This window comes from Aquarana catesbeiana, linkage group LG05 (genome assembly GCF_042186555.1).
Source record: "Aquarana catesbeiana isolate 2022-GZ linkage group LG05, ASM4218655v1, whole genome shotgun sequence".
NCBI classification, from domain to species: domain Eukaryota; kingdom Metazoa; phylum Chordata; class Amphibia; order Anura; family Ranidae; genus Aquarana; species Aquarana catesbeiana.
In genome coordinates this window covers 217057506-217083318 of record NC_133328.1, presented here as the reverse complement: position 1 = coordinate 217083318, position 25813 = coordinate 217057506, and the positions used below count along the sequence as shown (strand labels likewise).

The 25813-nt window shown below is 45.0% G+C and overlaps 1 protein-coding gene across 1 annotated transcript in view; it reads left to right on the top strand.

The window, feature by feature from the left end:
* The window catches only part of PSMA2 (proteasome 20S subunit alpha 2), a 29510-nt gene that overhangs the window by 736 nt on the left and 2961 nt on the right, over nt 1-25813 (top strand). Inside the window, 6 exon segments of the mRNA XM_073630546.1 lie at nt 7440-7516; nt 9514-9646; nt 10304-10426; nt 18685-18766; nt 24593-24640; nt 24642-24670. Of these exon segments, the coding sequence (XP_073486647.1) occupies nt 7440-7516; nt 9514-9646; nt 10304-10426; nt 18685-18766; nt 24593-24640; nt 24642-24670 (492 nt within the window).

The window sequence follows — 25813 nt, the reverse complement described above, 5'->3', positions numbered from 1 at the left end:
AGTATTAGCCTGGGCCCTGGGTGCCAGCCGCAGACACTGCAGGTTATTGCTGGACACGCAAAGCTTATCTTCTTGCTGCCTGCGTAACTCACATGTGCAGCCGCAAAGAGGGCGGGCTTTAATGCACATTTGCAGCACATACCCACTTTCCCCAAAAATAAGACCTAGCGATAGTTTCTGGAATGGCTGCAATATAAGCCCTAGTTCAAGTCCCTGTAAAATCATGTAATCCGTTCTGTAAAAAAGATTATATAATGTGCTGTGTGTCTCATTGTGAAAAATACCTTATTTACAGCGCCGCTGGGCACTCACGTGGCCCACTGGAGCTCTTCTCTTCTCCTCCCACCTGACGCCAGCAGCCCCTCCCTCTGCAGCGTTCGGAGCGGGCTGACGTCAGTGGGGATCTCTGCCCCTCCCTCTGCAGCGGGAAAGAAGAGCTGCGGCAGGTCGCGTGTGCACGCAGCGGCGCTGTAAATAAGGTCTTTTCCATAATAAAATTACACAAGGAGACACACTGCACATTATATAATCTTTTTACACAATGGATTACATGATTTTACAAGGTCTTTAGCTAAGGTTTTATTATTACAGAATTTCACAATGCTGACTCCTGAGCTGACAGGGGCAAAACTCTTTTTGTGCATACCGTAAACAAGACATCCCCTGAAAATAAGCCCTAGTGTGTTTGTTTTTTTTTTTTTTTTTTGCCAAAATTATTATAATACCCGGTCTTATTTTCGGGGAAACACAGTATGTGTTCATGGATGGCCGAGGTTTTAACACTGAACGATCATAGACGGCTCACAGTCAGGATCTGGCTGGATGGGCTCCTGGTCATGTGACCACTATGACATCCAACCAATGGCCCCCAGTCAGCCTTATAGATAGTATTGAAAGTGCGAGGCTTTGCATTGTAGTAAAAAATGTTCAAGGTGTTCCCCAGAAATGTGTTGGGCCACGCTGTAACCTTGTCTAATGGACGTGGTTACAGCATTGTGAAAATGGATCCCAGAGAAAAAATTCAGGCAGAGGCAATTATGCAACATATACCACTTATCGACAGGCTAGGGTCACACACATGTGGCTGGTGCGGCTCTCGTTTGTCAGGCACAGTAGCCCATTCATTTTAATAAGTGCTGCACCATTTTCAAATCTCAGCGAGATGAAAATCGCATGGCGATTTCCTGCACCCTGTTTTTAGATGAGTGGGGGTGCAAGTAAGTTCCATTTCACGTGGGCAGGCCAATCAGGTCCATCTGTCAGTTTTTCAGCGGACCTGATCAGACACTCCAGTCTCCTCTATAGTGTCCACTAGTGATGCACCGAAAATAGGGTTTTCAGCGTTGTGCCGAAAGAAAATAAGGTGCTGATAATGGCTGCCGAAAATGCCTGCGATTTTACCGTGCTTATGGTGTGTTTTTCATAGGTCATGTGATTCAAAAAAGTGCATCAATAGACACAACACTGGTGCATTTTTTTAATGCGTTTCCAGTGCATTTTTGGTGTGTGTGTGTTTTTTTTTTTTTTTTTTTTTTCCCGACCAAATATGCACCAAAAATGCAGCAAGCAGGATTTTTACCACTGCTTCAAAAGGTGCCGATAATGGCAGACAATAAATTCATATTCATTTAAATACATGATCTTAAAGGAGTTGTAAAGGCAAAAGGTTTTTTATCCTTATGCATTAAGATACACCTTCTGTGTGTAGCAGGCCCTCCTGAGCCCCTTCTCGGCCGTCCGGGACTCTCCTCCTGATTGGCTGGGGCACAGCCGCGGTGCCAATGGCTCTTGCGGCTGTCAATCAAAGTCAGTTTCCCAATCAGGGGAGAGAGGGGGCAGGGCCGGGTCGGGGCTTCGTGTCTAAATGGATACATGGAGCTCTGACTCAGCTCGGGTGCCCCCATAGCAAGCTGCTGGTCTATGGGGGCACTCGTCAGGAGGGAAGGGCCAGGAGCAACGACGAGGGGCCTGAGAAGGATAAGGGCTGCTCTGTGCATATCCACTACAACAGAGCAGGTAAGTATAACATGTTTGTTGTTTTGTTTTTTAAAAAACAAAACCCATAGAGGGTTTATAGAGCCCATAGAGGAGAGTCGGCGGTGTCTGCTCTAAATAAGTGGGGTGGACATGGACCAGCCATCCACCTGCTCAGCAGAGATCAGGGGACAGATTACCCGCTGAGCAGACAGACTCCAACAGAGCCCGTCCTGTGTAGAAGGGGCCCAAGACTTAACACTCCTGTGCGTCTGCTAAAAGCAGTGTGTTTTGCCTACAGTTGTGGGAATGCGCGAGTTGCACACATTCCTGCGCCCAAATATGTGGCCCTTTCCTTATGGGGATATTTTGCACCTTGCATGGATGAGGGACAGATTTATAATGTGTATCCAGAGCACTTTCTGAATTCAAGGCTTTTCCCACAGCCATCAGGGAATACACTCCAAATACAAGATGTGCACTGATATAGTGAGGATTGGTGCAATATACCACCAATATCTTGGTTTGTTTTACAATTTCAATATCGGTTTTGGGTGGTATTCTCCCTCTATCCATTCAGTTGTTTTACAGTTGAAAGTAGTAAAGTTGTAGCTAGCATTGTGGCTGGCAAGCTGAGTCACTTCCTGAATTGTTATATTTCTTGAAAAGTGAAAGATCTCACCATCACAGCTTTAGTCCAAGACCTGAGGCCTAGTTTAGTCCATGTGCTAAGGTCAAGAAAAAGGCATTGTAGGTTTTTTTGTGGGACGCTCCCACAGTTATGCTCTCCCTGGGATGGGGGGGGGGGGGGGGGGCGGGTAGCTGCATGCCAAGTGCCCCCAGAATTGGGGAATTCTTTTTGCTAATGTGTCTTTTACTGCTATTTGGCTTAGTGCATGTATATTGATCAGTGTTTTCGGGGTTCTTGTCAGGGTAATGACCACCTGCAAACCAATAATGCTAATAAAACTTTCTTCTTCACTATGGAAAACACTGATGCCCACCAAAAAAGACCGAGCAACCCCAGAGGCCGAATGGAGTATGGCCGAGTGGGCTGCTCTGTCTTCTGAGTGACAGGCGGATGTGACGATGCCCTCGCCAATTAGCAGGCACAGGTCAGGCTGCAATTCATGGGCACAGGTAAATATTGTAGTACACCATTTTGGTTCAGAATATTTTTATTTTTTTTCTTGTTTTCCTCCTCTAAAATCTAGGTGCGTGAGCGAAAAATACAGTACTTGGTGAGAGATGATGTTTAGTTTGAGGACAATCGGGGTACATATTAAGGTTCTCTGAAAGTTTAGGGATGTGTTTTCACTGAGCTGAAATGACACAGCTTTTCAGCTTTCACTTTCACTATCAGCAGCTGGGAGGGGCCGATTACAGAAGGGGAATTCTGAAAGAGCAAGAGAGTGACTGACCAATGAGCTGTAGTCTAGATTAGAATACCAGCAGTTGTTCTTTGTTAGGTTTTCAGTTAAAATCCACATATTGTTTGATTGTTGGTGCTGTTGTGACAGTTAAGTATTAAATGTAAAATTCAGTTGGATCCACAGATGGCTTAGTAAAGTAAAATTGAAGTATAGTTGTATAGAAAAAAAATCTTTTAGGGCTCGTTCACACCATACCTGCATGAAAACCGATGGGAAAGCGCACAGATTTCACTTGCAGAGATGGGAGTTACGTGAGTTTTCATGCGTGTTGACATCAGTTTTCATGCACGTCCATTATGTACCCTGTTCACACCAGTTGTGATGTCACCGTTTTTTTTTGTTTTTTTTTTTTCCCGCACAGGAAAATCTGCATGTGATACCAGTGTTATCAGGGCACATAAAGAGCAAATTTTATTATTTATTTTTTTTTTGTGCCCTTGCTGAACACGTGCAGAAAAATGTATGGATCTGCACCATGATGTGAATGAGGCTTTAGTGTAATTTCCGTCTATCGGTATGAATCACTTCTGACATGTTTTCCTTACACCCAAGAGAAAAATTATGACACGGGGGGGGGCTCCAGGCGATTGACAGTATCAGCTCTGTTCCTGTGTTCTGTGTGGAGGAGAGTGTGTCCCTTCCGTCCAATTGGCTCTCAGAGCTCTCCTCGCTGAGCTCTGCTGAGTGTAGGGCTGAAACAACTAATCAACATAATCGATTGAAAATAGTTGTCAACTATTTTCATCGATTAGTTGGCCTGCATACAGAATGCATTATTTCTTTACACAGGTTAGTACACCATCCATACGTGTCAGTATACACCATGCAGCACATATACAGATCAGTAAGTGCCTGAGACCTTGTGAATTTTGATTGTGTAAGCAGCAATGCCTCATGGGTCATGTAGTTCTGTACAGAAGAAGGAAGTGATTTAACAACTAAAGCTCCAAAAGGTTTTACCCCCTTCATGACTAGGCCATTTTTTTGGCACTGCTCTACTTTAACTGACAATTGCGCGGTCATGCAATGCTGTACTCAAATATGTATAAAAAAATATTCACACAAGTACAGCTAATATATTTATATTTTTTACTTTCTGCTATTAAAAACATCAAATAAAAAAAAAATCAAAACTCTTAATGTATTCTGCTATATGTCTTTGGGTGAAAAATTTCCAATAATTGTATATTAATTGTAAATGCTATAACTTTTACACAAACCAATCTATGGGATATATACTGGGATTTTTTTTTTTTTTTATATATATACTAGTGATGGTGGCGATCAGCAAATTATAACGAAACAGAGAGTGCGGCGGGCAGTCTGACACTGCCGCTGGGGGGAACTAACTGACTGCCACTGACATCACCAATGACATTACAGTGATCGGTGCTACAGTAATGCTATACACCAGGAATCTTCAAACTATGGCTCCCCAGCTGTTGCAGAACTACACATCCCATGAGGCATTGTAAAACTCTGACATTCACAGACATGACTAGGAATGATGGGAATTGTAGTTCCTGAACAACTGGAGAGCCGTAGTTTGAGGACCCCTGCTATACACTGTACTAATGACACTGAGCAGGAAGGGGTTAGCATCAAGGGGTTAAATGTGTGCCTAACAAGTGTGTGTGTGTATACAGTATGCTACTTTTACTGGGGATCTAGTTGTTTTCATTCCCTGCTTAGCAGGGAATGAACAAATGAGATCCCCTGTCACTGAACACAGCTCTGTGTTGTTTACATTCACAGAGCTTTGTTCAGGGAAGCTCAGAGCCGATCACCAGGTGTCGGTGGTCACTCATTGGCTGGGTCCCGGTGATCGATATGTGCTGTGGCTAAGCACAGCCAGGTGGGAGTGCGCCCTCTACCTGGAAATGCAGAATTTTTCATATATACATGATTCTGCACACAGCGGCCGCCCTGTAGCAGTAAATCTACAGGAGGCGATCAACAACTGGTTAAAGTGATTCTAAAGGTGGAAGTTTTTTTTTTATCCTAATGCATTCTATACAATAAGGTAAAAAACCTTCTGGATACAGCCCCCCTTACTTACCTGAGCATCATCTCGATCCAGAGATGTGCATGAGCAGCGTCTCTCACTGGCTCACACAGCAGTGGGAGCCATTGGATCCTGCTGCTGTCAATCACAGCCAGCGAGCCAATGAGGAGAGAGCAGGGGGGAGGGGGCAGAGTCGAGGCACACTCTGTGTGTGAATGGACAATTCACAGGGGCATGGTTCTAGAGCGAGCCTGCCCAAGTGCCCTCATAGCAAGAGGCCTGCTATTGGGACACTCGGCAGGGGGTAGGAGCAGACCGCTCCGGCGGGGGACCCAAAAAGAAGAGGATCATGGTTGCTCTGTGCAAAATCATTACACATAGCAGGCAAGTATAACAAAAATAGTTGTACTTTTTGAAGTGATTCTAAAGGCAGAACATTTTGTACCTTTGCAATTTGCATTAAAAAAAAAAAAAAAAAATACCTTTACAACCCCTTTAAATTGGCTTTAGAACCTGTGTAATTTATATGTGTTCGGGTTTAAAGGGATGAGGTGGCAACCCTACCCACCAGCCAGTCTTGTTGATGCTGCTCATCATGGTATCACAGCGCTGCAGTATTTTGAAGCTTGGGAGCATAGCCAATGAGAAGTGTTCACATTATCCAGACAGCCATGTGGACACCAGACAAGACTTTCTCCCTCTGAAGTCCAGAAGATAGAAGACTTTGGACCCAACATGTCAAATTAATCACAGATTTAGATGAGTAAAAGAAGCTCTTGGCTTTCATTGCACTCACTCATGTCCCCGCTGTCTGACACTGGGGAGAACACATGACTGGACTGGAGCAGCATAAAAATTGGTAAGTATATGATCTTTCTTGCATAGGTGGGGGGAGGGAGTGTTTCTTCTTTAAAGTTCATCTTCTGAGCATGCTACACCAGTATTTAGCATTCCACTGCGGCAGACAGATTTGTGGTTCTCAGTGGGTTATGGGTGTGCTGATCAGCATGCTCATAGTTCATTCGCAAGCTTTGTAACAGCCCCTGCAGAAGTACGGGCAGAAAGCTGGATGGTGTGCCTGCACTTCAATTTCCATTTGTGTTCAATGCTATTGACCGACTGCATCATCCATCGTTTTGTATTTTCGCCATTAAGCTGTCCATTTCAATGACTGATAACAATCAATAAATCAGTTCTGTTTTTAAATCAATACAGAGTGATTTCCACATATGCTGTCTATGTGGGACTGATAGCAGTGGGTTTTCTCTGTGCTTCTCCATATGGGTTAATAGAATAGAATTGCATCAACGGCTACAAGTATGTTGTAGGCTCACTGGTGACTGTGTGGACTTGTATGCGTTGTGGCCGCAGCAGGAACTATACCCCCTTTCTCTTTCAAGTAATCAGGGCTGCTCTGCAAGCACTCCGTAACCAGCAAAGGGGAATCAAGGGGTTGAAGCAGGCAGTGAGGCGGTGATACAATGCCTCCTTTCCGCCTGTCAAATGTTCTTTGAAGAGCGATCTCTTCAGTGAGCATTGCTAGTGAGAATGAACCCTTTCAGGAAGCAGTGATATCATGAGAATATGCAAAGGTACGTAGTAGCTCATCTTAGGGCTATGTCATACTGGCGCTTCCTGCCCAGCCAGATGTCACTGCCTCACTAGTGGGGGAGATCCTTCCAATTTTTTGCCAGCACAGAAGATTTTTTCCATACCAACAAGATTTTACTTTCTTGATAGTCCTTTACCAACGATCGTGCTTTTGCTGCTTTTCGTCCAGCAAACATCTCTCCAAACCAGTAAGATTGTCAAATCGGAGAAAACTGTATGGAGCAACAATTTTGTTTTAGCCATCTTTGTGGAAGCTGGTAAAGTGCACTTGGCTTTATTTTATACTTCTAAATATGGATTTCTGTTTACAGCTTTAAAGAATATATACTTTTGTTAACTTATGTTCTGAGTCTTGGCGGGTATTTCTGAAAAGGTACCAGGGTCCTCGATTTAACAGTTCTTTTTGTTTATTTTAGTCCATCGGGAAAACTTGTACAGATTGAATACGCTTTAGCTGCGGTAGCTGCAGGAGCACCATCTGTCGGTATCAAAGGTATGTTATAAATTGTCAGTTACTTCCAGTACCTTTTTCAATACCCTTTAGGGTCGGTTCACACTAGGACGACTTGTCAGGCGACCAAGCCACCTGACAAGTAGCGTCCCATTCTGTACAATGGAACCGTTCTAATCGGAGCGACGCAAGTCGCTCCGACTTAGAAAAAGGTTCCTGTACTACTTTGGGGGCGACTTGCATAGACTTCTATATAGAAGTTGTTTTGCAAGTCGCCGCCCTTGTCGTGTCCAGGTCGCCTGAGGCAGTCGCGCTGCAAGTCGCGCTGCCTCAGTGTGAACCGGGGCTTAGTGTTAGAGGGTTTGAACTTTGGAAGCGGCACCCAAAAAAGGGCAAGAAAAAGAATAAGAACTAATTGCCAGTATTTCCTATAGACTTGCTGTAGCTGATCTGTTCCCCATTACAGACTTACTGGGGGAAATTTACTAAACTTGGAGCACTCAGAATCTGGTGCAGCTGTGCATGGTAGCCAATCGGCTTCTAACTTCAGCTTGTTCATTTAGCCTAGGTTCACATTGATGCAATTTGACATGTCAAGTCGGCAGCTATTGCCAGCAATGGCACTGTCTGAAACCGTGCGACGCCGACTTTGTGGTGCCGCACCGATCTCCAAAAGTAGTCTCTTTACTACTTTTGGCAACTTCGGGTGCGATTTCAATAGACATCTCTGCAGGAACTAGAGCTGCACGATTCTGGCTAAAATGAGAATCACGATTTTTTTGTTTAGAGGATAGATCACGATTCTCTCACGATTCTCTCACGAATCTTTCACATTAAAACAAAAAAAATTGTGCTAACTTTACTGTTTCGTTTTTTTTTATTTATTGAAGTGTATTTTTTCCCAAAAAATTGCATCTGAAAGACCGCTGGGCAAATACAGTGTGACATAAAATATTGCAGCAATTGCCATTTTATTCCCTAGGATCTCTGCTACAAAAAAATAAATAAATAAAATATATATATATATATATATATATATATATATATATATATATGTGTGTGTGTGTGTGTGTGTGTGTGTGTGTGTGTGTGTATATATATATATATATATATATATATATATATATATAATGTGTGTGTGTGTGTGTATGTATATATATATATATATATAATATAATCTCTCTCTAATGTTTGGGGGTTCCAAGTATTTTTTTTTTTTTTAGCAAAAAATATTTATTTTAACTTGAGAAAGAAGTGTCAGAAAAAGATTTAGACTTCGTGCTTTTACACCTTGTTTAAAGCTTGGCAGATTGCCTGGTTATTTGTTTACACAGAGAAGTTTATCCCTTTGATCTAAGAAGGACATTAGATACAATGTTTCAAGTTTTAAACTTGGCAGACTGCCTGGATGTTTTCTTTTGACAGCTGAGTGAGCAGATAATCTCTCCACTTGTTTATATGAAAGAATCGGCAAACTCAGCAGGAGAGATCGTCAGGGGAGGTGAATCGAGATCACGATTTTTTAACGATTAATTGTGCAGCTCTAGCAGGAACCCGCACTGACGTCTCTGAAATTGCCCCCGAAGTCGGACCGACATGCGGGAATAAAATTTCAGTCCGGCAGCAGTGTGAACATAGGCTTTAGCTCTGACAATAAAACCTGGAAGCTGATTGGTTTCTTTGCAGAGCTTTTTGCACTCTTCAAATTTTAGTAAATCAAGCCCATTGTGTCTTGTTCTGCATTGTCTGTGTGGAGGTGGCCATCGTGGTAGAGGCAGGGCTGTGCCTCATGTAAGAGCTGTTCCCCCTGATGACTGTGCAGAAAACACAAATCCACATAATGGAGATTTGTGCACTGCAGGTCCTTGGGTACAATTTTTTCCAGCTATGAGCGAAATGTCAAATTGCATCTGAAACAAAATTCTTTATTTTTTACTGTTGATTTTGGCATCTCCCCGAGATTTAAAGTGCACATGTTCTTTTCAGACATATATTTTATTATTTACTGTATGAACAGAGTTGTACACTTTGTTTTTCAGCTGCAAATGGTGTTGTATTGGCAACTGAGAAAAAACAGAAATCAATATTGTATGATGAGCAAAGCGTGCACAAAGTGGAGCCAATTACCAAGCACATAGGCATGGTGTACAGTGGCATGGGCCCAGATTACAGGTGAGCATCACTGGAAGTAAACCTCTGATCGTGTTAATAGAAAATGTAAAAACTGGAATACAAAACAATTCTGGTTTTAAAATAATTTTCTTTACTGCAACTAGATAAAATGATGGCGTTTTACTCATGAAATGACTAATTTTACTTAATGCTTGAAATTCAGATCTAAATTTTTCAAATTGGATTCTATGATTAACAGCACCAGTGTTGCCTTTGCAATCGTAGGTGTACTTTTTGCTGTATTTTACATCCTTGTGTTGCAGTAAAATGCATGATTTTTTATAACGCTTGAGCTGCATCTCTATTCCTTTTGAATGGTACCACTATGGAGAGGCATGAACCGTGTGTGTTGTGATGTGTGCTTCATTAAAAAAAAAAAAAAAATTCAGGTCCGTTTAAAATCTGCTTTACCTGGGCAGCCCACTCAGTCACATGTCACAACGCCCGTTATAGGCATTCTTGCCATGCATTGTGGTTATTTCAGTGCATTGAATGGCAACACACCACACTGTTGTGCATGCATTGCTACAACACATAAGTCTGAAAAGGTTAACACTAATGATAATTATGCAGTGATCTTTTGACATAATGTGTTGTAATCTCATCAGAGTTTCTAGTAGCTGTAGTCTATACTATATAATTTGTTTTCCTCCCCAGAGTCCTTGTTCGAAGAGCCAGGAAACTAGCCCAACAATATTACCTTGTGTATCAGGAACCTATTCCAACAGCACAGCTAGTACAAAGAGTGGCATCGGTTATGCAGGAATATACACAGTCTGGGTAATGTTTAATTGCTTTTCTTTGGTGAAACTAGAAATGTACCTCCTTTTTTCTCCCCTAAGTTTGGTACCCCTTTAAGAAATCTTGTAAACAGCTGGCCACTAAGTGATTATGCAGAGATTTGGTCTGAAGAAAGTGGCAAATTCCATGTCACCTCCTTGTCTACCTAAATCCCAGTGTAAAACTTAAACTTGTGTCCCACTGTAGCCCCAACTATGAAGGATATGATGTAATAAAGTTGCATCTTCCCAACCCCACTGTAGACCTGTATATTGGAAGCTGATTGTTATTGGATGTATACGTTATATGTTGTAATTTGGCGATTGGTTTATCCGCCAAAGGCCCCGTGAAACACTGAAAACAGAGTGTAGCAAGATAACGCCAATTCTATCCTGTAGTATTTTACGTAGGAGTTGCTTACTGTGAATTTGTTTTTGCTGTAAACTTATGGTAGATTTCCACTTGACATGGAATACACATAAAAATGAATGCGTTAAATAAATATATATATATATATATATACACACACACACACACACACACACACACACACAATATAATATAATTTTTTTTTTTTCTTGTATACAATGTTAAGCAATATATTGCCTTTTATAAATGTGCCTACCATGTTCTTGTTTAGTGTTTGTTTTTTCTCTTTCGTTCATTGACGGACACAGCTCCTTTAATTCTTGACCTTAGGGTTATCACGCCACCTTTAGGAGAGGACTAGGCAGAACATGTAAAAACAGCAAGACTGCACAGCACCGCCCAGGGGACGGTCCCTCTGGCTATAACCCCTTGCCCTGCATCCTCCAGCTCAGTTTTTTTTTCTGCCTAGTGTAGGAGAAGAACCTGGCTCCCTGAGGGGACTATTGGTCCTGGGAATTTTTTTCTACAATTTTGATCCTGTGATCTACAATCAACAGCCGGGCTGGGTGACAGGCTGGATAATATAGATCCTTGTAGTCTCCCCAGCCTGGCAATCGAGCGTGAGCAGACTCTAGCTACGCGCTGGGTCAGCCACGACATGCCCCTTTCTGCTCCTGGGGCGGCCGGTGAGCTATATGCTCCGGGGCACACATATGACCAGGCTACTTCTGTCCGTGTCGCAGTGTGCCGTGGCCAACAGCCACCCCGTACTGCTCGGGTGATGGGTCTGTGGTGGAATGCGTCCAGCAATCCCGACAGGAGGGGTAAGTACGGCTCTCCCTGCCTCGGCAGCATGGAGCAGCTGGGCATTCCCTGGGAGGTCGACTAGGGGGTCTCTCACTCCCCCTTTCATCTCTCCCTATCCCTCATTCCCTTCGCCTCCTGCTGGGGCCGCTGTGTGAGGTGCGGTGTATGTACCTGGCCGGGGGGGCGGGTTCTGGCGGGGCGCTGCACTGGCTGTTAGGGTCTGTTTTTTCTTTACTGCCCTTTTTTTCTTCTCTGTGAGGTGCTTGGGCTATTTTGCATTAGGGGAGGCCACCGCACGGGTCACGGCCATTTTTGCCGAGGCCTGGGCCATTTTCCTGTAGTCTTATGCATTGTATGTCAGCCTTTTCTAGAATGTTCGGCTGCCATTTTCTTGGTGATTTTTTCCTAGGACGGCCAGCGGCCATTTTCTTGTAGCCTCAGCGCGTTTTTACCTCTAGTGTTGGGTCTGTGTACAGCACGGTTTTCATTCTGAACACTTTGTGACTGAAACAGGGCAGAGCGGTCACGGCAGCACAGCGCAGCACTCAGTCAGGGTGGTGCGTCCTGCAGAGGGACCCCTCAGTCTGTGAGCAGCTAGGAAGGTGGGATTTGTGTACCTTGCCTTAAGTCCCTAAGTTGTGGCAGGCGAGTGAGGGTCAGCATGGCGTCAGAAGCTGGCGCTTTTTCCCCAGACATCCCTGCTATTGCAACCAGCTCACCTGCTAAAACTGCGGAGCCTATGGACGCTTTGTCGGCGGTCCTGGAGACCTTTGTTGCCAGGGTGGAAGAGGCGTGCGGGCGCAAGGGGGGTAAAAAACGCCCCCTAACACAACCCCCGCCACCCCCCGTCTTCTGGGGAGAGCTCTGATTCGGACTCGGGTCCCGCGGTGACTGGTGGCCCCTGTTCCGACGTGTCAGAGGATGCGGACCAGGACTGTTCGGACAGTGAAAATGACTCCCTGTATCCGGGTTGGCGCAGGAAAAAGAGCTAGTAGGAGCACTTATCACTGCGGTGCGGGATACCCTGAAGATACAGGATGCAGCAGGACCCTCTGCTGAGGTGGCGGTCCCGCAAACCGGCCCGCACGCCTAAGGTGTTTCCGTATTTGACTTATTTTGATAAGTTCATCTACAAGGAATGGTGAAGCCCGCAACGGACCTTTTCAGTCCCAAGAAGAATGGTGGTGCGTTACCCCTTTGAGGAGAGCCTCCTGAAAAAATGGGCATCTCCCCCGGTCATTGACCCCCCGGTATCCAGGCTAAATAAAGTAACCACGATTCCGGTAGAAGGGACTCCTGCCTTCAAGGACCCGGCCGACCGGAGGGCCGAGGCTGTGGCCCGGTCCATGTTTACGGTGGTGGGGTCAGCGTTACGACCTGTGCTAGCCACTGCCTTGGTGTCGCAGACGCTTACTGAATGGGCAAAGTTGCTGCACTGTGAATTGGAGAAGCAACAGTCTTCCCTGTTCTGCATAGAACTGGCAGATCAGTTAGTGCATGGCCTTAAGTATGTCTGTGATGCGTCCCTGGATACAGTCCCCCTGCTCTCTAGAGCATCAGTATCAGCAGTGGTGCTACAGCGCCTGATTTGGCTGAAATGCTGGTCTGCGGACCAGGCATCTAAAAAAAAAAAAACACTGGCGGATTTGCCCTTCTAAGGGGAGAGACTATTTGGAGCCTCGCTGGATGACATTATTAAAAATGTTACCGATGGGAAGAGCACATTGCTCCCACAGTCCAGGAAGAGTAAGGAGCCAAGGCAAGGGTAAGGGCCCTCTTTCTCCGCTCAAAAACGTTTTTGCCCGCCCGGGTAAGCGTCCCCAGTCCGACAAGGCGCCTGCTGAAGGACAGAAGCATCCCTGGCTTTGCAAGCCATACAAGTCTGCGAGCAAAAATGTTACCACATGAAGGTTTGCCCCCGCCCAACTCTCAGGTTGGGGGTCATTTTTGGGATTTTGCAGCTCGGTGGACCTCCCTACTGTCCGACCAATGGGTTTGCGAACTGGTTTCATCGGGATACAAGATAGAGCTTCTTTCTTGTCCACTGAACAGATTTTTTTTTTCCCTCCAACCTACCTCTACTTCCGGCTCGTCGGGAAGCCCTGTTCGAGGCAGTACGGGACCTTCTGCTGCGCGGGGTGATAGTACCTGTACTGACGCTGGAAAGGTTTCAGGGATTCTACTCCAATCTGTTTGTAGTCCCCAAGAAGGAGGGGGTACGTCCAATCCTGGACTTGAAGGCCCTCAACAGCTTTGTGAAAGTGCAAAGGTTCAGGATGGAATCAGTTCGCTCCGTGGTCGCTGCACTCCCTCAGGGGGACTTTCTGTCATCCCTGGATATCCAGGAAGCGTATTTACATGTGCCTATATGTCTCAGGCATCAGGGGTTTCTGCAATTTGCAGTCGGAAGAGCACTACCAGTTTGTGGCTCTCCCTTTTGGCCTGGCGTCAGCACACTGAGTTTTTACCAAAGTGTTGGCTCCAATTCTGGCGATGTTAAGGCAACGTGGGATCGCGATCGTGGGTTACCTAGACGACCTCCTTCTGAGGGCAGCTTCTGCCTCAGAATTAAGGGAAGATGTAATGATCACCATGCAGACTCTCCGGGAGTTTGGTTGGGTGCTGAATCTAAATAAGTTGGTTAGTACCGACTCAAAGCCTGGAGTACCTGGGCTTACTGTTGGACTCGAGAGTTTTTTTTCCCTTCGGACAAGCTGCAGATTCTTCAAGCTGCGGTGAGATTATTGGTGAACCGCAGGTGGTCGTCGCTGCGCTTCTGCATACGAGTTCTGGGCCTCATGGTAGCCACTTTGGAAGCGGTACTGTATGCTCACACTCGAGTCCTGCAAAAGGAGATTTTGTCAAAATGGAACAAATCCCCATTATCTCTGGATTGTCAAATTCGGGTGAGCCAGTTAGTCAAGGATTTCCTTCTCTGGTGGCTGAGGTCTCCGACCCTTCGGTCTGGGAGATCGTTCCTTCCTCTCCATTGGACGGTGATCACAACGGACGCCAGCCTGACTGGTTGGGGGGGGAGTTTTGGGCGTACTGTCATCCCAGGGTCTCTGGTCGCGGGAAGAATCCAAACTGCCGATCAATGTGCTCGAGCTTCGGGCGATCAGATGGTGCCTCTCCACGTGGTCCAGGAGGCTACAGGGGCATCCGGTCAGGATCCAGTCAGACAATGCCACGGCGGTGGCATATGTCAACCATCAAGGAGGAACAAGGAGCTCGGCCGCAGCACAGGTCACTCCCATCCTCCAGTGGGCAGAGCGACACGTGCCGGCCCTGTCGGCTATATACATTTCGGGTGTGGAAAACTGGCAGGCAGACTACCTAAGTCGTCAGATGCTGGACCCAGGGGAATGGTCGTTGCATCCGGATGTATTCCGGTTCCTTTTGCCTAAGGTGGAGCACACCAGATGTGGACCTCCTGGCCTCTTGGCTCAACCAGAAGGTGCAGAGTTTTGTGTCCAGGACAAGAGACCCCTGGGCGGACGCGTCAGACGCGTTGGTGGCTCCGTGGGGGCATTATCGGCTTATGTATGGCCCCCCCCCCCTCAAACTTCTACCATGTCTACTGCGCAGAGTTGTTTGCCGAAGGGATTCCGGTGATTCTGATTGCCCCAGATTGGCCTCGGCATCCTTGGTACGTCGCCCTAGTACGACTGGTGGCGGATGTTCCTTGGCGGCTGCCGATGCGATAGAACCTTCTATCGCAAGGTCCGATGCTTTACCGTTGCTGGTTTTAACGACACGGCTGTTGAAAAACAGGTACTAAGGGACCGAGGTCTGTCAGACTCGGTAATTTCCACTATGCTGAGGGCACGGAAGTCGTCTTCCCAAAAGATTTACCATCGTACGTGGAAGGCTTACATCTCCATATGTGAGGAGCTGGGGTGGCGTCCGCGCACACATATTCAGTGTCCAGGATTCTGCTATTTTTGCAGCAAGGAGTGGATCAGAAACTTGCCTTAAGCACCATCAAGGGGCAAATATCTGCCTTAGCTGTCTTTTTCCAACGTCCCTTGGTGACTCACTCATTGGTGGGTACTTTGGTACAAGGGGCTCGACACGTAGTCCCTCCGGTTTGACCACCACTACCTCCGTGGGATCTGAATCTGGTACTATTGGCACTCCAGAAACCGCCGTTTGAAAACATTAGGGAGATTCCCTTGTTAAATCTTTCTCAGAAAGTAGTCTTTCTAGTGGCTATTACAACTGCCAGGAGGGTTTCTGAGTTGGCGGCCTTGTCATGCAAGTCTCCCTACCTGGTTATCCACAAGGATAAGGCGGTGCTACGTCCGCAGTCTCCTTCCTTCCAAAGGTGGTTTCAGCATTCCACCTCAATGAGGACATCGTGTTAACATCCCTATGTCCTAAGCCGACACACCTGAAAGAGGTTGCCTTACATTCCCTGGATGTGGTCCGGCTCTACGGGTGTATCTGTCTGCTACGGCTCCCTTCCGGAAGTCAGACTCTGTTTGTTTGTCTCCGTGGCTGGTCTGAAAAAACGTCTGGCGGTCTCGTCTTCCACCGTTTCCCGGTGGATCAGACAGATCGTGGTTAAGGCCTATGCCTTCAAGGGGTGGGTGCCCCCTTTTCCTGTCACGGCTCATTCCACCAGGGCAATTGGAACCTCCCTGGGCTTTCCGACATCAAGCGTCTGTCTCCCAAGTGTGTAAGGCGGCGACTTGGTCGTCTGTTCACACTTTCACTAAATTCTACAAAGTTGACGTAAGCGCATCTTCGCATGCTTGCTTTGGCCACATGGTTTTGCTGGCGGCTGTGTAAGGTTGCGTTTTACGCTTTCTTTAAGTTACAAGTTGGTTGTAAACGCATCTTTTGATGCATAAGTTGGCCGCTGGTTTTGATGGCGGCCGTTTCAGATGGTAACTCCTCTGTTGAAGTATTCCTTTTGTTGTGGGTGAAGTTATGTTTTGCTGTTTCCACTCCTCATTTTTTGACACTGCTTGGGAATGTCCCTAAGGTCAAGAATTAAAGGAGCTGTGTCAGTCAATGAATGAAAGAGAAAATGTGATTTTTGTACTCACTGTAAAATCCTTTTCTCTGAAGTTCATTGATGGACACAGCACCCACCCCTCTGATTTATGTTTTTACTGCTTTTTGACGAACTGAGCTGCAGGAAGCAGGGTGAGGGATTATAGCCAGAGGGACCGCCATCACCCGAGCAGTACAGGGTGGCTGTTGGCCACGGCACACTGCGACATGGACAGAAGTAGCCTGGTCATATGTGTGCCCCGGAGCATATAGCTCACTGGCCACCCCAGGAGCAGAAAGGGGCATGTCGTGGCTGACCCAGTGCGTAGCTAGAGTCTGCTCACGCTCGATTGCCAGGCTGGGGAGACTACAAGGATCTATATTATCCAGCCTGTCACCCAGCCCGGCTGTTGATTGTAGATCACAGGATCAAAATTGTAGAAAAAAATTCCCAGGACCAATAGTCCCCTCAGGGAGCCAGGTTCTTCTCCTACACTAGGCAGAAAAAAAACTGAGCTGGAGGATGCAGGGCAAGGGGTTATAGCCAGAGGGACCGTCCCCTGGGCGGTGCTGTGCACTCTTGCTGTTTTTACATGTTCTGCCTAGTCCTCTCCTGAAGGTGGCATGATAACCCTAAGGTCAAGAATTAAAGGAGCTGTGTCCGTCAATGAACTTCAGAGAAAAGGATTTTTCGGTGAGTACAAAGATCCCATTTTTTTTTTCTGGTATGAAATGTGCTGCTCTAACATTTAATAATTTAAAGTGGTTGTAAAGGCAGAAGGTTTTTTTTTTTTTCTTAATGCATTCTATGCATTAAGATAAAAAGCCTTCTGTGTGCAGCAGCCCCCCTCAACTCCCCTAATACTTACCTGAACCCCATCTCGATCCAGCGATGTTGCACAAGACACAGCGGTCCGGGACTCCCCGCCTCATTGGTTGAGGCAGCAGCGTGGTGCCATTTGGCTCCTACTGCTGTCAATCAAAGTCTAGCCAATGAGGAGAGAAAGGGGCCGGGCCGCGGCTCCATGTCTGAATGTACACAGGGAGCTTCAGCTCAGCTCGGTGTAGTGATCGGGTCTATTAATGGGTGTATAGATGTAGAGTGGGTATGATAATTAATATTTAGGTTATTATATAATGATGTAAGTACTCTTCCGCAGCAACCCAATTCTTCCAGAGAGATGCACTTTATTGATTTCCAACACAGAACAAAGTCCAAAGTCCACAGATGACAAAGAAATCCGACAGAGGAAATATAATTCAGAACCCCATGTCTTAGGTCCGAGTGTGCATACACAGACAAGCCTCACTCATACACAGACGAGCCTCACTCCCCCATACAGACAAGCCTCACTTACTAAACCTATAGACTGAATGCCGTGTTATATTCACCAGGCATTGAATGGCTGAGCAATTTGATTGGCCGTTTCAATTTAGGACTTTGATTAGCTTTAGTCTTTCAAACAGACAACAACCCCCAGCCGTGAACAGCCGTGAACCACCCCAATTTGCACTCCCGCATATCAACATGTCCCCTTTAGATATGTGTATACCACCTGAATACCCTTTGAGATGTTCAAATAGACTTGCATAAGATTAACACATCAAAGAGTCTTCAGCTGTTAAAATTCAGTTGGACAATGCAACTGAATTTCTGGTCAGCATGGCACTCCAATACAATATTATACATAAATTGGCCAATATATTACAACACTCGGGTGCCCCTATGCATAGCAAGCTGCTTGCTGTGGCAGCAGTCAACAGGAGGGAGGGGCCAGGAGTGCCGATGAGGCACCCGAGAAGAGGCGGATCGGGGCTGCTCTGTGCAAAACCACTGCACAGAGCAGGTAAGTATAACTGGTTTTATTGTTTTTAATAATAAAAAAAAGAGACTTTAGTATCACTTTAGTGAAAAGTAGCTTAGTGGTGTTGTGCTGCGGCAGTATACTATATGGATTGACGGGACAAAACATCAGGGCAAAAGCAATAGTCTGCAACTGAAACATTAGAAATCTCCACATTTTGATCTTTGAGTAACTAAATATTGAGTTTTCATTTTTTCTATCTTTTTCTGTCTCCAGTGGTGTACGTCCATTTGGAGTCTCGTTATTAATTGCAGGCTGGGATGAGGAGCGACCATATTTATTCCAATCAGATCCTTCAGTAAGTATCACTAACAATTCAACCCCGTCATAGAACTAATTACGGTAAACCGTGTCAACTTTCTGATACAGCTAAAAAAACCTTTGTTTTGCAACCTGCATATTTTAATATACAGTATCTCACAAAAGTGAGTACACCCTCATATTTTTGTAAATTGTTTTTATTATATCTTTTCATGTGACAACACTGAAGAAATTACGTGAAAGTGGAAACTCCTGCGCTGTCGGGGGGGGGGGGGGGGCTATGCTAAAAGGACACTGCTGCAACACCTAAGTACTGATCCAAGGCAGGACAAATGGGACAAAAGTGGGGGAAGATGGTAGTTGCGCTGTGATGGGGGGGGGGGGGGGGAGCTACAAAGATGACTAAAGTGGCAAAGTGAACTAAAAAAGCAGAAACGGGCCAATGCATGAATAGATCCTACATGCTAAAAGAACATGGTGGGGATGCAGTGCAGTGCAACGTAGCTGATCAACATGACATGTTGCGGGCAGACAAAGCCTAATATATAAAGGTAATCGTGAAACAGTGACTGCTTGAATATAGCAAAACAAAAATGCATATACCAACACAAATAGGGTGAATAATGACACAATGCAAAGAAAAAATATATATAATGCAAGAAAAATATATGTGGGCTAGTGCCCCATTAGCAAAAACGTGCCAGATCCTGGTGAACTACAAGTGACAAATCCCTAGGACAAACATGAATATTAGTTCTATCATCCAGTCCAAAAAGCAAAAACACGTGATGAGAAACACAAAACAATACCAATCGTGAAGGGAGGGGGGATCTTCAGTGAGGACACCTCCGTGTTTGCAAGCCGCTTACCTTACAGCTGTAAGGTGTACAGCCTGTGTTGCAAATGACCCGCAGGTGTAGACGTTCCGTGTATACAGGCAGTGACAATGATGAACATGCCAAGCGAAATATAAAAAATAAAAAGTATACAGCATGTAAAATAACTGCAACGACCACAGTGGAGGGGGGGCAAGACACACACAGGGGGAGGTTGCACTCACTTTCATGAAGTGAGTGTGGGCATCAATCCACGAGCGCCGAGCTCGTATGCCTCCAGGAGTGTCACCAATCTGGAATCTGTCCCCGTGCCTGGAAACTGGAATATGTCCCCGTGCCTCTCTCTTCAGTGTTCGTCAGGTAGAGTAGTGATGTACAGTGTGAGGGGGAAAGAGACGCACATAGCGTGATCCCATATAAAAGGTATATTTATTTAATAAAACAAGTCCAATCAACTTACATTTAAAACAATGCTGCAGTGTGTAGTAACTACGAGCGCCGAGCTCGTCTCCTGTTGTTTGTCTATGGCAGCGTCCCGTGCTCCAATCCTAATGCATATCGTCACGTGACGTGACGATTTGCATTAGGATTGGAGCACGGGACGCTGCCATAGACACACAACAGGAGACGAGCTCGGCGCTCGTAGTTACTACACACTGCAGCATTGTTTTAAATGTAAGTTGATTGGACTTGTTTTATTAAATAAATATACCTTTTATATGGTATCACGCTATGTGCGTCTCTTTCCCCCTCACACTGTACATCACTACTCTACCTGACGAACACTGAAGAGAGAGGCACGGGGACATATTCCAGTTTCCAGGCACGGGGACAGATTCCAGATTGGTGACACTCCTGGAGGCATACGAGCTCAGCGCTCGTGGATTGATGCCCACACTCACTTCATGAAAGTGAGTGCAACCTCCCCCTGTGTGTGTCTTGCCCCCCCCCCCCCTCCACTGTGGTCGTTGCAGAGTTATTTTACATGCTGTATACTTTTTATTTTTTATATTTCGCTTGGCATGTTCATCATTGTCACTGCCTGTATACACGGAACGTCTACACCTGCGGGTCATTTGCAACACAGGCTGTACACCTTACAGCTGTAAGGTAAGCGGCTTGCAAACACGGAGGTGTCCTCACTGAAGATTCCCCCTCCCTTCACGATTGGAATTGTTTTGTGTTTCTCATCACATGTTTTTGCTTTTTGGACTGGATGATGGAACTAATATTCATGTTTGTCCTAGGGATTTGTCACTTGTAGTTCACCAGGATCTGGCACGTTTTTGCTAATGGGGCACTAGCCCACATATATTTTTCTTGCATTATATATATTTTTTTTTTTTTTTTTTTGCATTGTGTCATTATTCACCCTATTTGTGTTGGTATATGCATTTTTGTTTTGTTATATTCAAGCAGTCACTGTTTCACGATTACCTTTATATATTAGGCTTTGTCTGCCCGCAACATGTCATGTTGATCAGCTACGTTGCACTGCACTGCATCCCCACCATGTTCTTTTAGCATGTAGGATCTATTCATGCATTGGCCCGTTTCTGCTTTTTTAGTTCACTTTGCCACTTTAGTCATCTTTGTAGCTTTCCCCCCCCCCTCCCCCCCCTTCATCACAGCGCAACTACCATCTTCCCCCACTGAAGAAATTACACTTTGCTACAATGTAAAGTAGTGTGTGTACAGCTTGTATACCAGTGTAAATTTGCTGTCCCCTCAAAATAACCAACACACAGCCATTAATGTCTAAACCGCTGGCAACAAAAGTGAGTACACCCCTAAGTGAAAATGTCCAAATTGGGCCCTCCCCAGTGTCATGTGACTCGTTAGTGTTACAAGGTCTCCAGTGTGTTAAATTTGGTGTTATCGCTCGCTCTCTCTCATACTGGTCACTGGAAGTTCAACATGGCAAGTATTGTTGCTCTACAAAAAGATGGCCTAGGCTATAAGAAGATTGCCAAGACCCTGAAACTGAGCTGCAGCACGGTGGCCAAGACCATACAACGGTTTACCAGGACAGGTTCCACTCAGAACAGGCTTCGCCATTATCGACCAAAGAAGTTGAGTGCACGTGCTCAGTGTCATATCTAGAGGTTGTCTTTGGGCAATAGACATATGATTGCTGCAGAGGTTGAAGGGGTGGGGGGTCAGCCTGTCAGTACTCAGACCATATGCTGCACACTGCATAAAATTGGTCTGCATGGCTGTCGTCCCAAAAGGAAGCCCGCGAACAGTTTGCTGAAGACGAGCAGACTAAGGACATGTACTGGAACCATGTCCTGTGGTCTGATAAGACCAAGATAATCTTATTTGGTTCAGATACTGTCAAGCATGTGTGGTGGCAACCAGGTGAGGAGTACAAAGACAAGTGTGTCTTGTCTACAGTCAAGCATGGTGGTAGGCGTGTCATGGTCTGGGGCTGCATGAGTGCTGTCGGCACTGGGGAGCTACAGTTCATTGAGGGAACCATGTATGCCAACATGTACTGTGACATACTGAAACAGAGCATGCTCCCCCTCCCTTTGGAGACTGAGCAGCAGGGTAGTATTCCAACATAATGACCCCAAACACACTTCCAAGACGACCACTGCCTTGCTAAAGAAGCTGAGGGTAAAGGCGATGGACTGGCCAAGCATGTCTCCAGACCTAAACCCTATTGAGCATCTGTGGGGTATCCTTAAGTGGAAGGTGGAGGAGTGCAAGGTCTCTAACATCCACCAGCTCTGTGATGTCCACACAAAATATTAACACTGTGGGCCCAATTTGGACAATTTCATGAAGGCGTGTACTCACTTTTGTGAGATACTGTGTATGTGTGTGTATGTATATACACACACACAGTTGTGCTCAAAAGTTTACGTACCCTGGCAGAATTTTATTCTTAGCCATTTTTCAGAGAATGTGAATGATAACACAAAAACATTTCATTTACCCAAATGACCCTGATCAAAAGTTTACATACCCTGGTGATTTTGGCCTGATAACATGCCCACAAGTTGACACACAGGGGTTTGAATGGCTATTAAAGGTAACCATCCTCACCTGTGATCTATTTGCTTGTAATATATGTGTGTGTATATGTATGTGTGTGTGTGTGTGTGTATATATATATATATATATATATATATATATATATATATATATATAATATATATATATATATATATATATATATATATATATATATTACAAATTTCAATGGGATTTTTTTTGTTTTTTGCAGTAAAAGCATATTGAACATGTACAGTGAGTGTGTACATCCAATTTTTTACAGGGCAAGTGTACAAAGGATTTTACATTTCAGTAAATGTAGATCTGATCATCTAACATAATAGTATATTGTCCACTATTGTTTATGCAATTTGTAGTCAGTCAATACAGAATTTGAAAACTACGACAAATGGCTCTTATGTTTTGCTTAAGATAATGGCCATTTTCGGCGTGTGTATGTGTTTGGTTTGCAACATGGAATCGTAAATATGGCTGTTGGTAGGGCTAGTACACTTCATATTTGGTCATCATTCCTGAGAGATGGTGTGGTATATTCCCACCCAAGGTGACCATAAGTTATCAAAATTTTTTGGGCAACCTCGGGCTTTATAGGTAATTTTGTATGATGGTAATGCTAGGTTTAGTTCCTGCCAGCTGCCAAATGGATTCCCAACGCAGAGTAGCAGTAAAGCACACAAAGGAGTTTGGTATATTTAGCCATATCCGAAACCTCTAGCCCAAAAGATATCTAGTAGGGTTGCAGACATTGGGTATGCTTAGAAAGATGGTGTTGAAATCTGTTATTTCAGACCAAAAGGCTTCACAGACCGTATGTAAAAGGTGCCTATATTGGTACAAAATCTCTGACAATTGAAAGTAGGGCAATTGCCCATTTTGTAAAATGTAGGTGATTTATGTATCTCCGTTAAATTCATTTGTCCCTGGAAGAGATGACCAAAGTGATAAATTGACTTATAATATCCTGCCAGTTATCCATTGGGAGGGCTGCCAGATCTGTTTGCCAAGGGGTGTTTAGTTAAGTGTAAGCCATTTAGTCTTAGAATGTACAAGGGTAGAATAATATGTGGAAATCCATTCTTTTGGTTCCCTGGTTAAGTGAGCATTTGCTCTAATTTGGAGGGGGACCAGGTCACTCCAACCCAAATACCAGCTTAGCCACTGCAGCGTGTCTAACCTGCAAATAATAAAAGAAGGCAGTATTGAGTACACCATATTTACTCTGAAAGTTTTCAAAGGATCTAAAACGTCACCTTCATATAAATGATAAAATAATCTGTGTTGGGTCCAATAGGATCCTTCATTTATAAAGATCTCCTCCTTAAGTCTTCTGTTTATGTGAACGTTAACAGGAGCGGATTCTAATCAGGAAAATGTAGTCACTTGCCTGCCCCCTCCTGCCTCCTCCACGATTCATAGAAGTATTTTCACTACACACACGATGCGCAAAGTTCTGTGAATGGGAAAATGAGATGTCATTCAACTCTGTTAACCTTCACAGCGCTGAAGACAGCCACTAAGGGCAGTGTCCGATGGCTGCTAAGGGAGTCACAGCATGAAGGATTTTGAGCAGAAGCAGCTGCCCTGCAGATAATGGAATATACTCCACTTTACATTTACCTAATGTGTATTCATTTTCTTACTAAATTTCCTATTTAAACAATCTATTTAGTCTGTACCCCTAAGCTTAGCGTTTTAATATCACTCTCTTGAGCCGTTTGCACGTAAGCCATTTAATCTAACAGTGTGGTGTTGGCTTGTGGTTGCTCACTCCAACTAGGGAATACCGAAAAACAAAAATGCAATAGTTTCCAACTTTGGAATTCAGAACCCTCAGCATAGTAAGTCTGTAGTGCTTTGGACTAAGTGAAGCACTGCATTGTCTTGAGATGACAAGAATTTTTTTAGGCTTTACAGTAATGTTCACTAATGCTGTGTGTACTAGGGATAATGCATAACTGTCTGTGGTACTGCTATATTTAACATTCATTTGTTCCTTTTCTAAGGGAGCCTATTTTGCATGGAAGGCAACAGCAAATTGGGAAAAGAATTATTGTGAATGGAAAAACCTTCCTTGAAAAAAGGTACAGAAATTGTTGTAAAATCCAATTTACTTATCCTCTTGTTTAACACTATTGCTGCTGCCCCAATTTTATTTTTAACACGCTTAAAGAGAGGCTCCAGTCTCCTGTGAAAAAATTAAGTCATCAGCTACAAACAACTATAGCTGCTGACTTTTAAAAAACAGCCACTCGCCTGTCCACAATTCAGCGGTGTACTCACCCCAACCAGTTTCACCTGCTGTCGTCTTTCCTTGGTGCTGGCATCTTAACTGTGGGCACCCCGGCTCTGCCAGCTTGTGGCTTCACAGCCGAGTAACTATTGCACATGCGTGAGCAGCACTGAGCATTGTGAATGGTCCCACAGTCTTCTGGGACTTGTCATGTGTCCCAAAAAGACTGCGGGGAGGGAGGGAAGAGAACTTCTGCTTCCAAGGTGCTCGGAGTGGAAGTTGAAGCGGGTACCTGTCAAAATTGGGGTAAAAAATGTCAATATTGCGAGCCCACGCAGCTCTTTTTCACGACAAACCAGTACGTAAGCTAGTGTGTGCTCCAAACCTTGCAATATGTGGAGGTTGGTTCGGAATGTCCTCCATCTGTTTAAATGGGCATATGTTGCTGTAACCCCATAGCTGTGAATCCAGAAGATGTGCTTCCAGGTTCACAGCACAGAGGTGAAATTGGCATTGAATTTGCTCCCTGTTGGAAATCCTGACACACTTTTTTGTGATCCCAAGAATTATGGGGGATGGAGAGAGAACTGCCACTTCTGCTACTCAGATTACCAGTTCATACTCCAGATTACCAGTTCATTTTAAAACCAGTTCACAGCTGCATTTGCCTGTATTTAACCCCTTTCAATATCATGTGGTATGTGTCATTGCCAGTAAAAGGGTTAAAGGAAATGTCCATCATATTTTGAATGACCCAGTAGGGGTTTATGCATTAATGACCAGTTTGGTCAAAGAAACTAAGTTTTTAACTGCTTGCCGACCAGCTCACGCCGATATACGTCGGCAGAAGGGTTTGTACAGGCATATTATGTACCTGTACATTGCCTTTAGGAAGCGGGTTTGCGGGCGCGCCCGCCGCAAACTCCGTGAGTGTGATCGCGGGTCCCGCAGACTCTATGTCCGCGGGGATACCTGCGATCGTCTCACGGAGAGG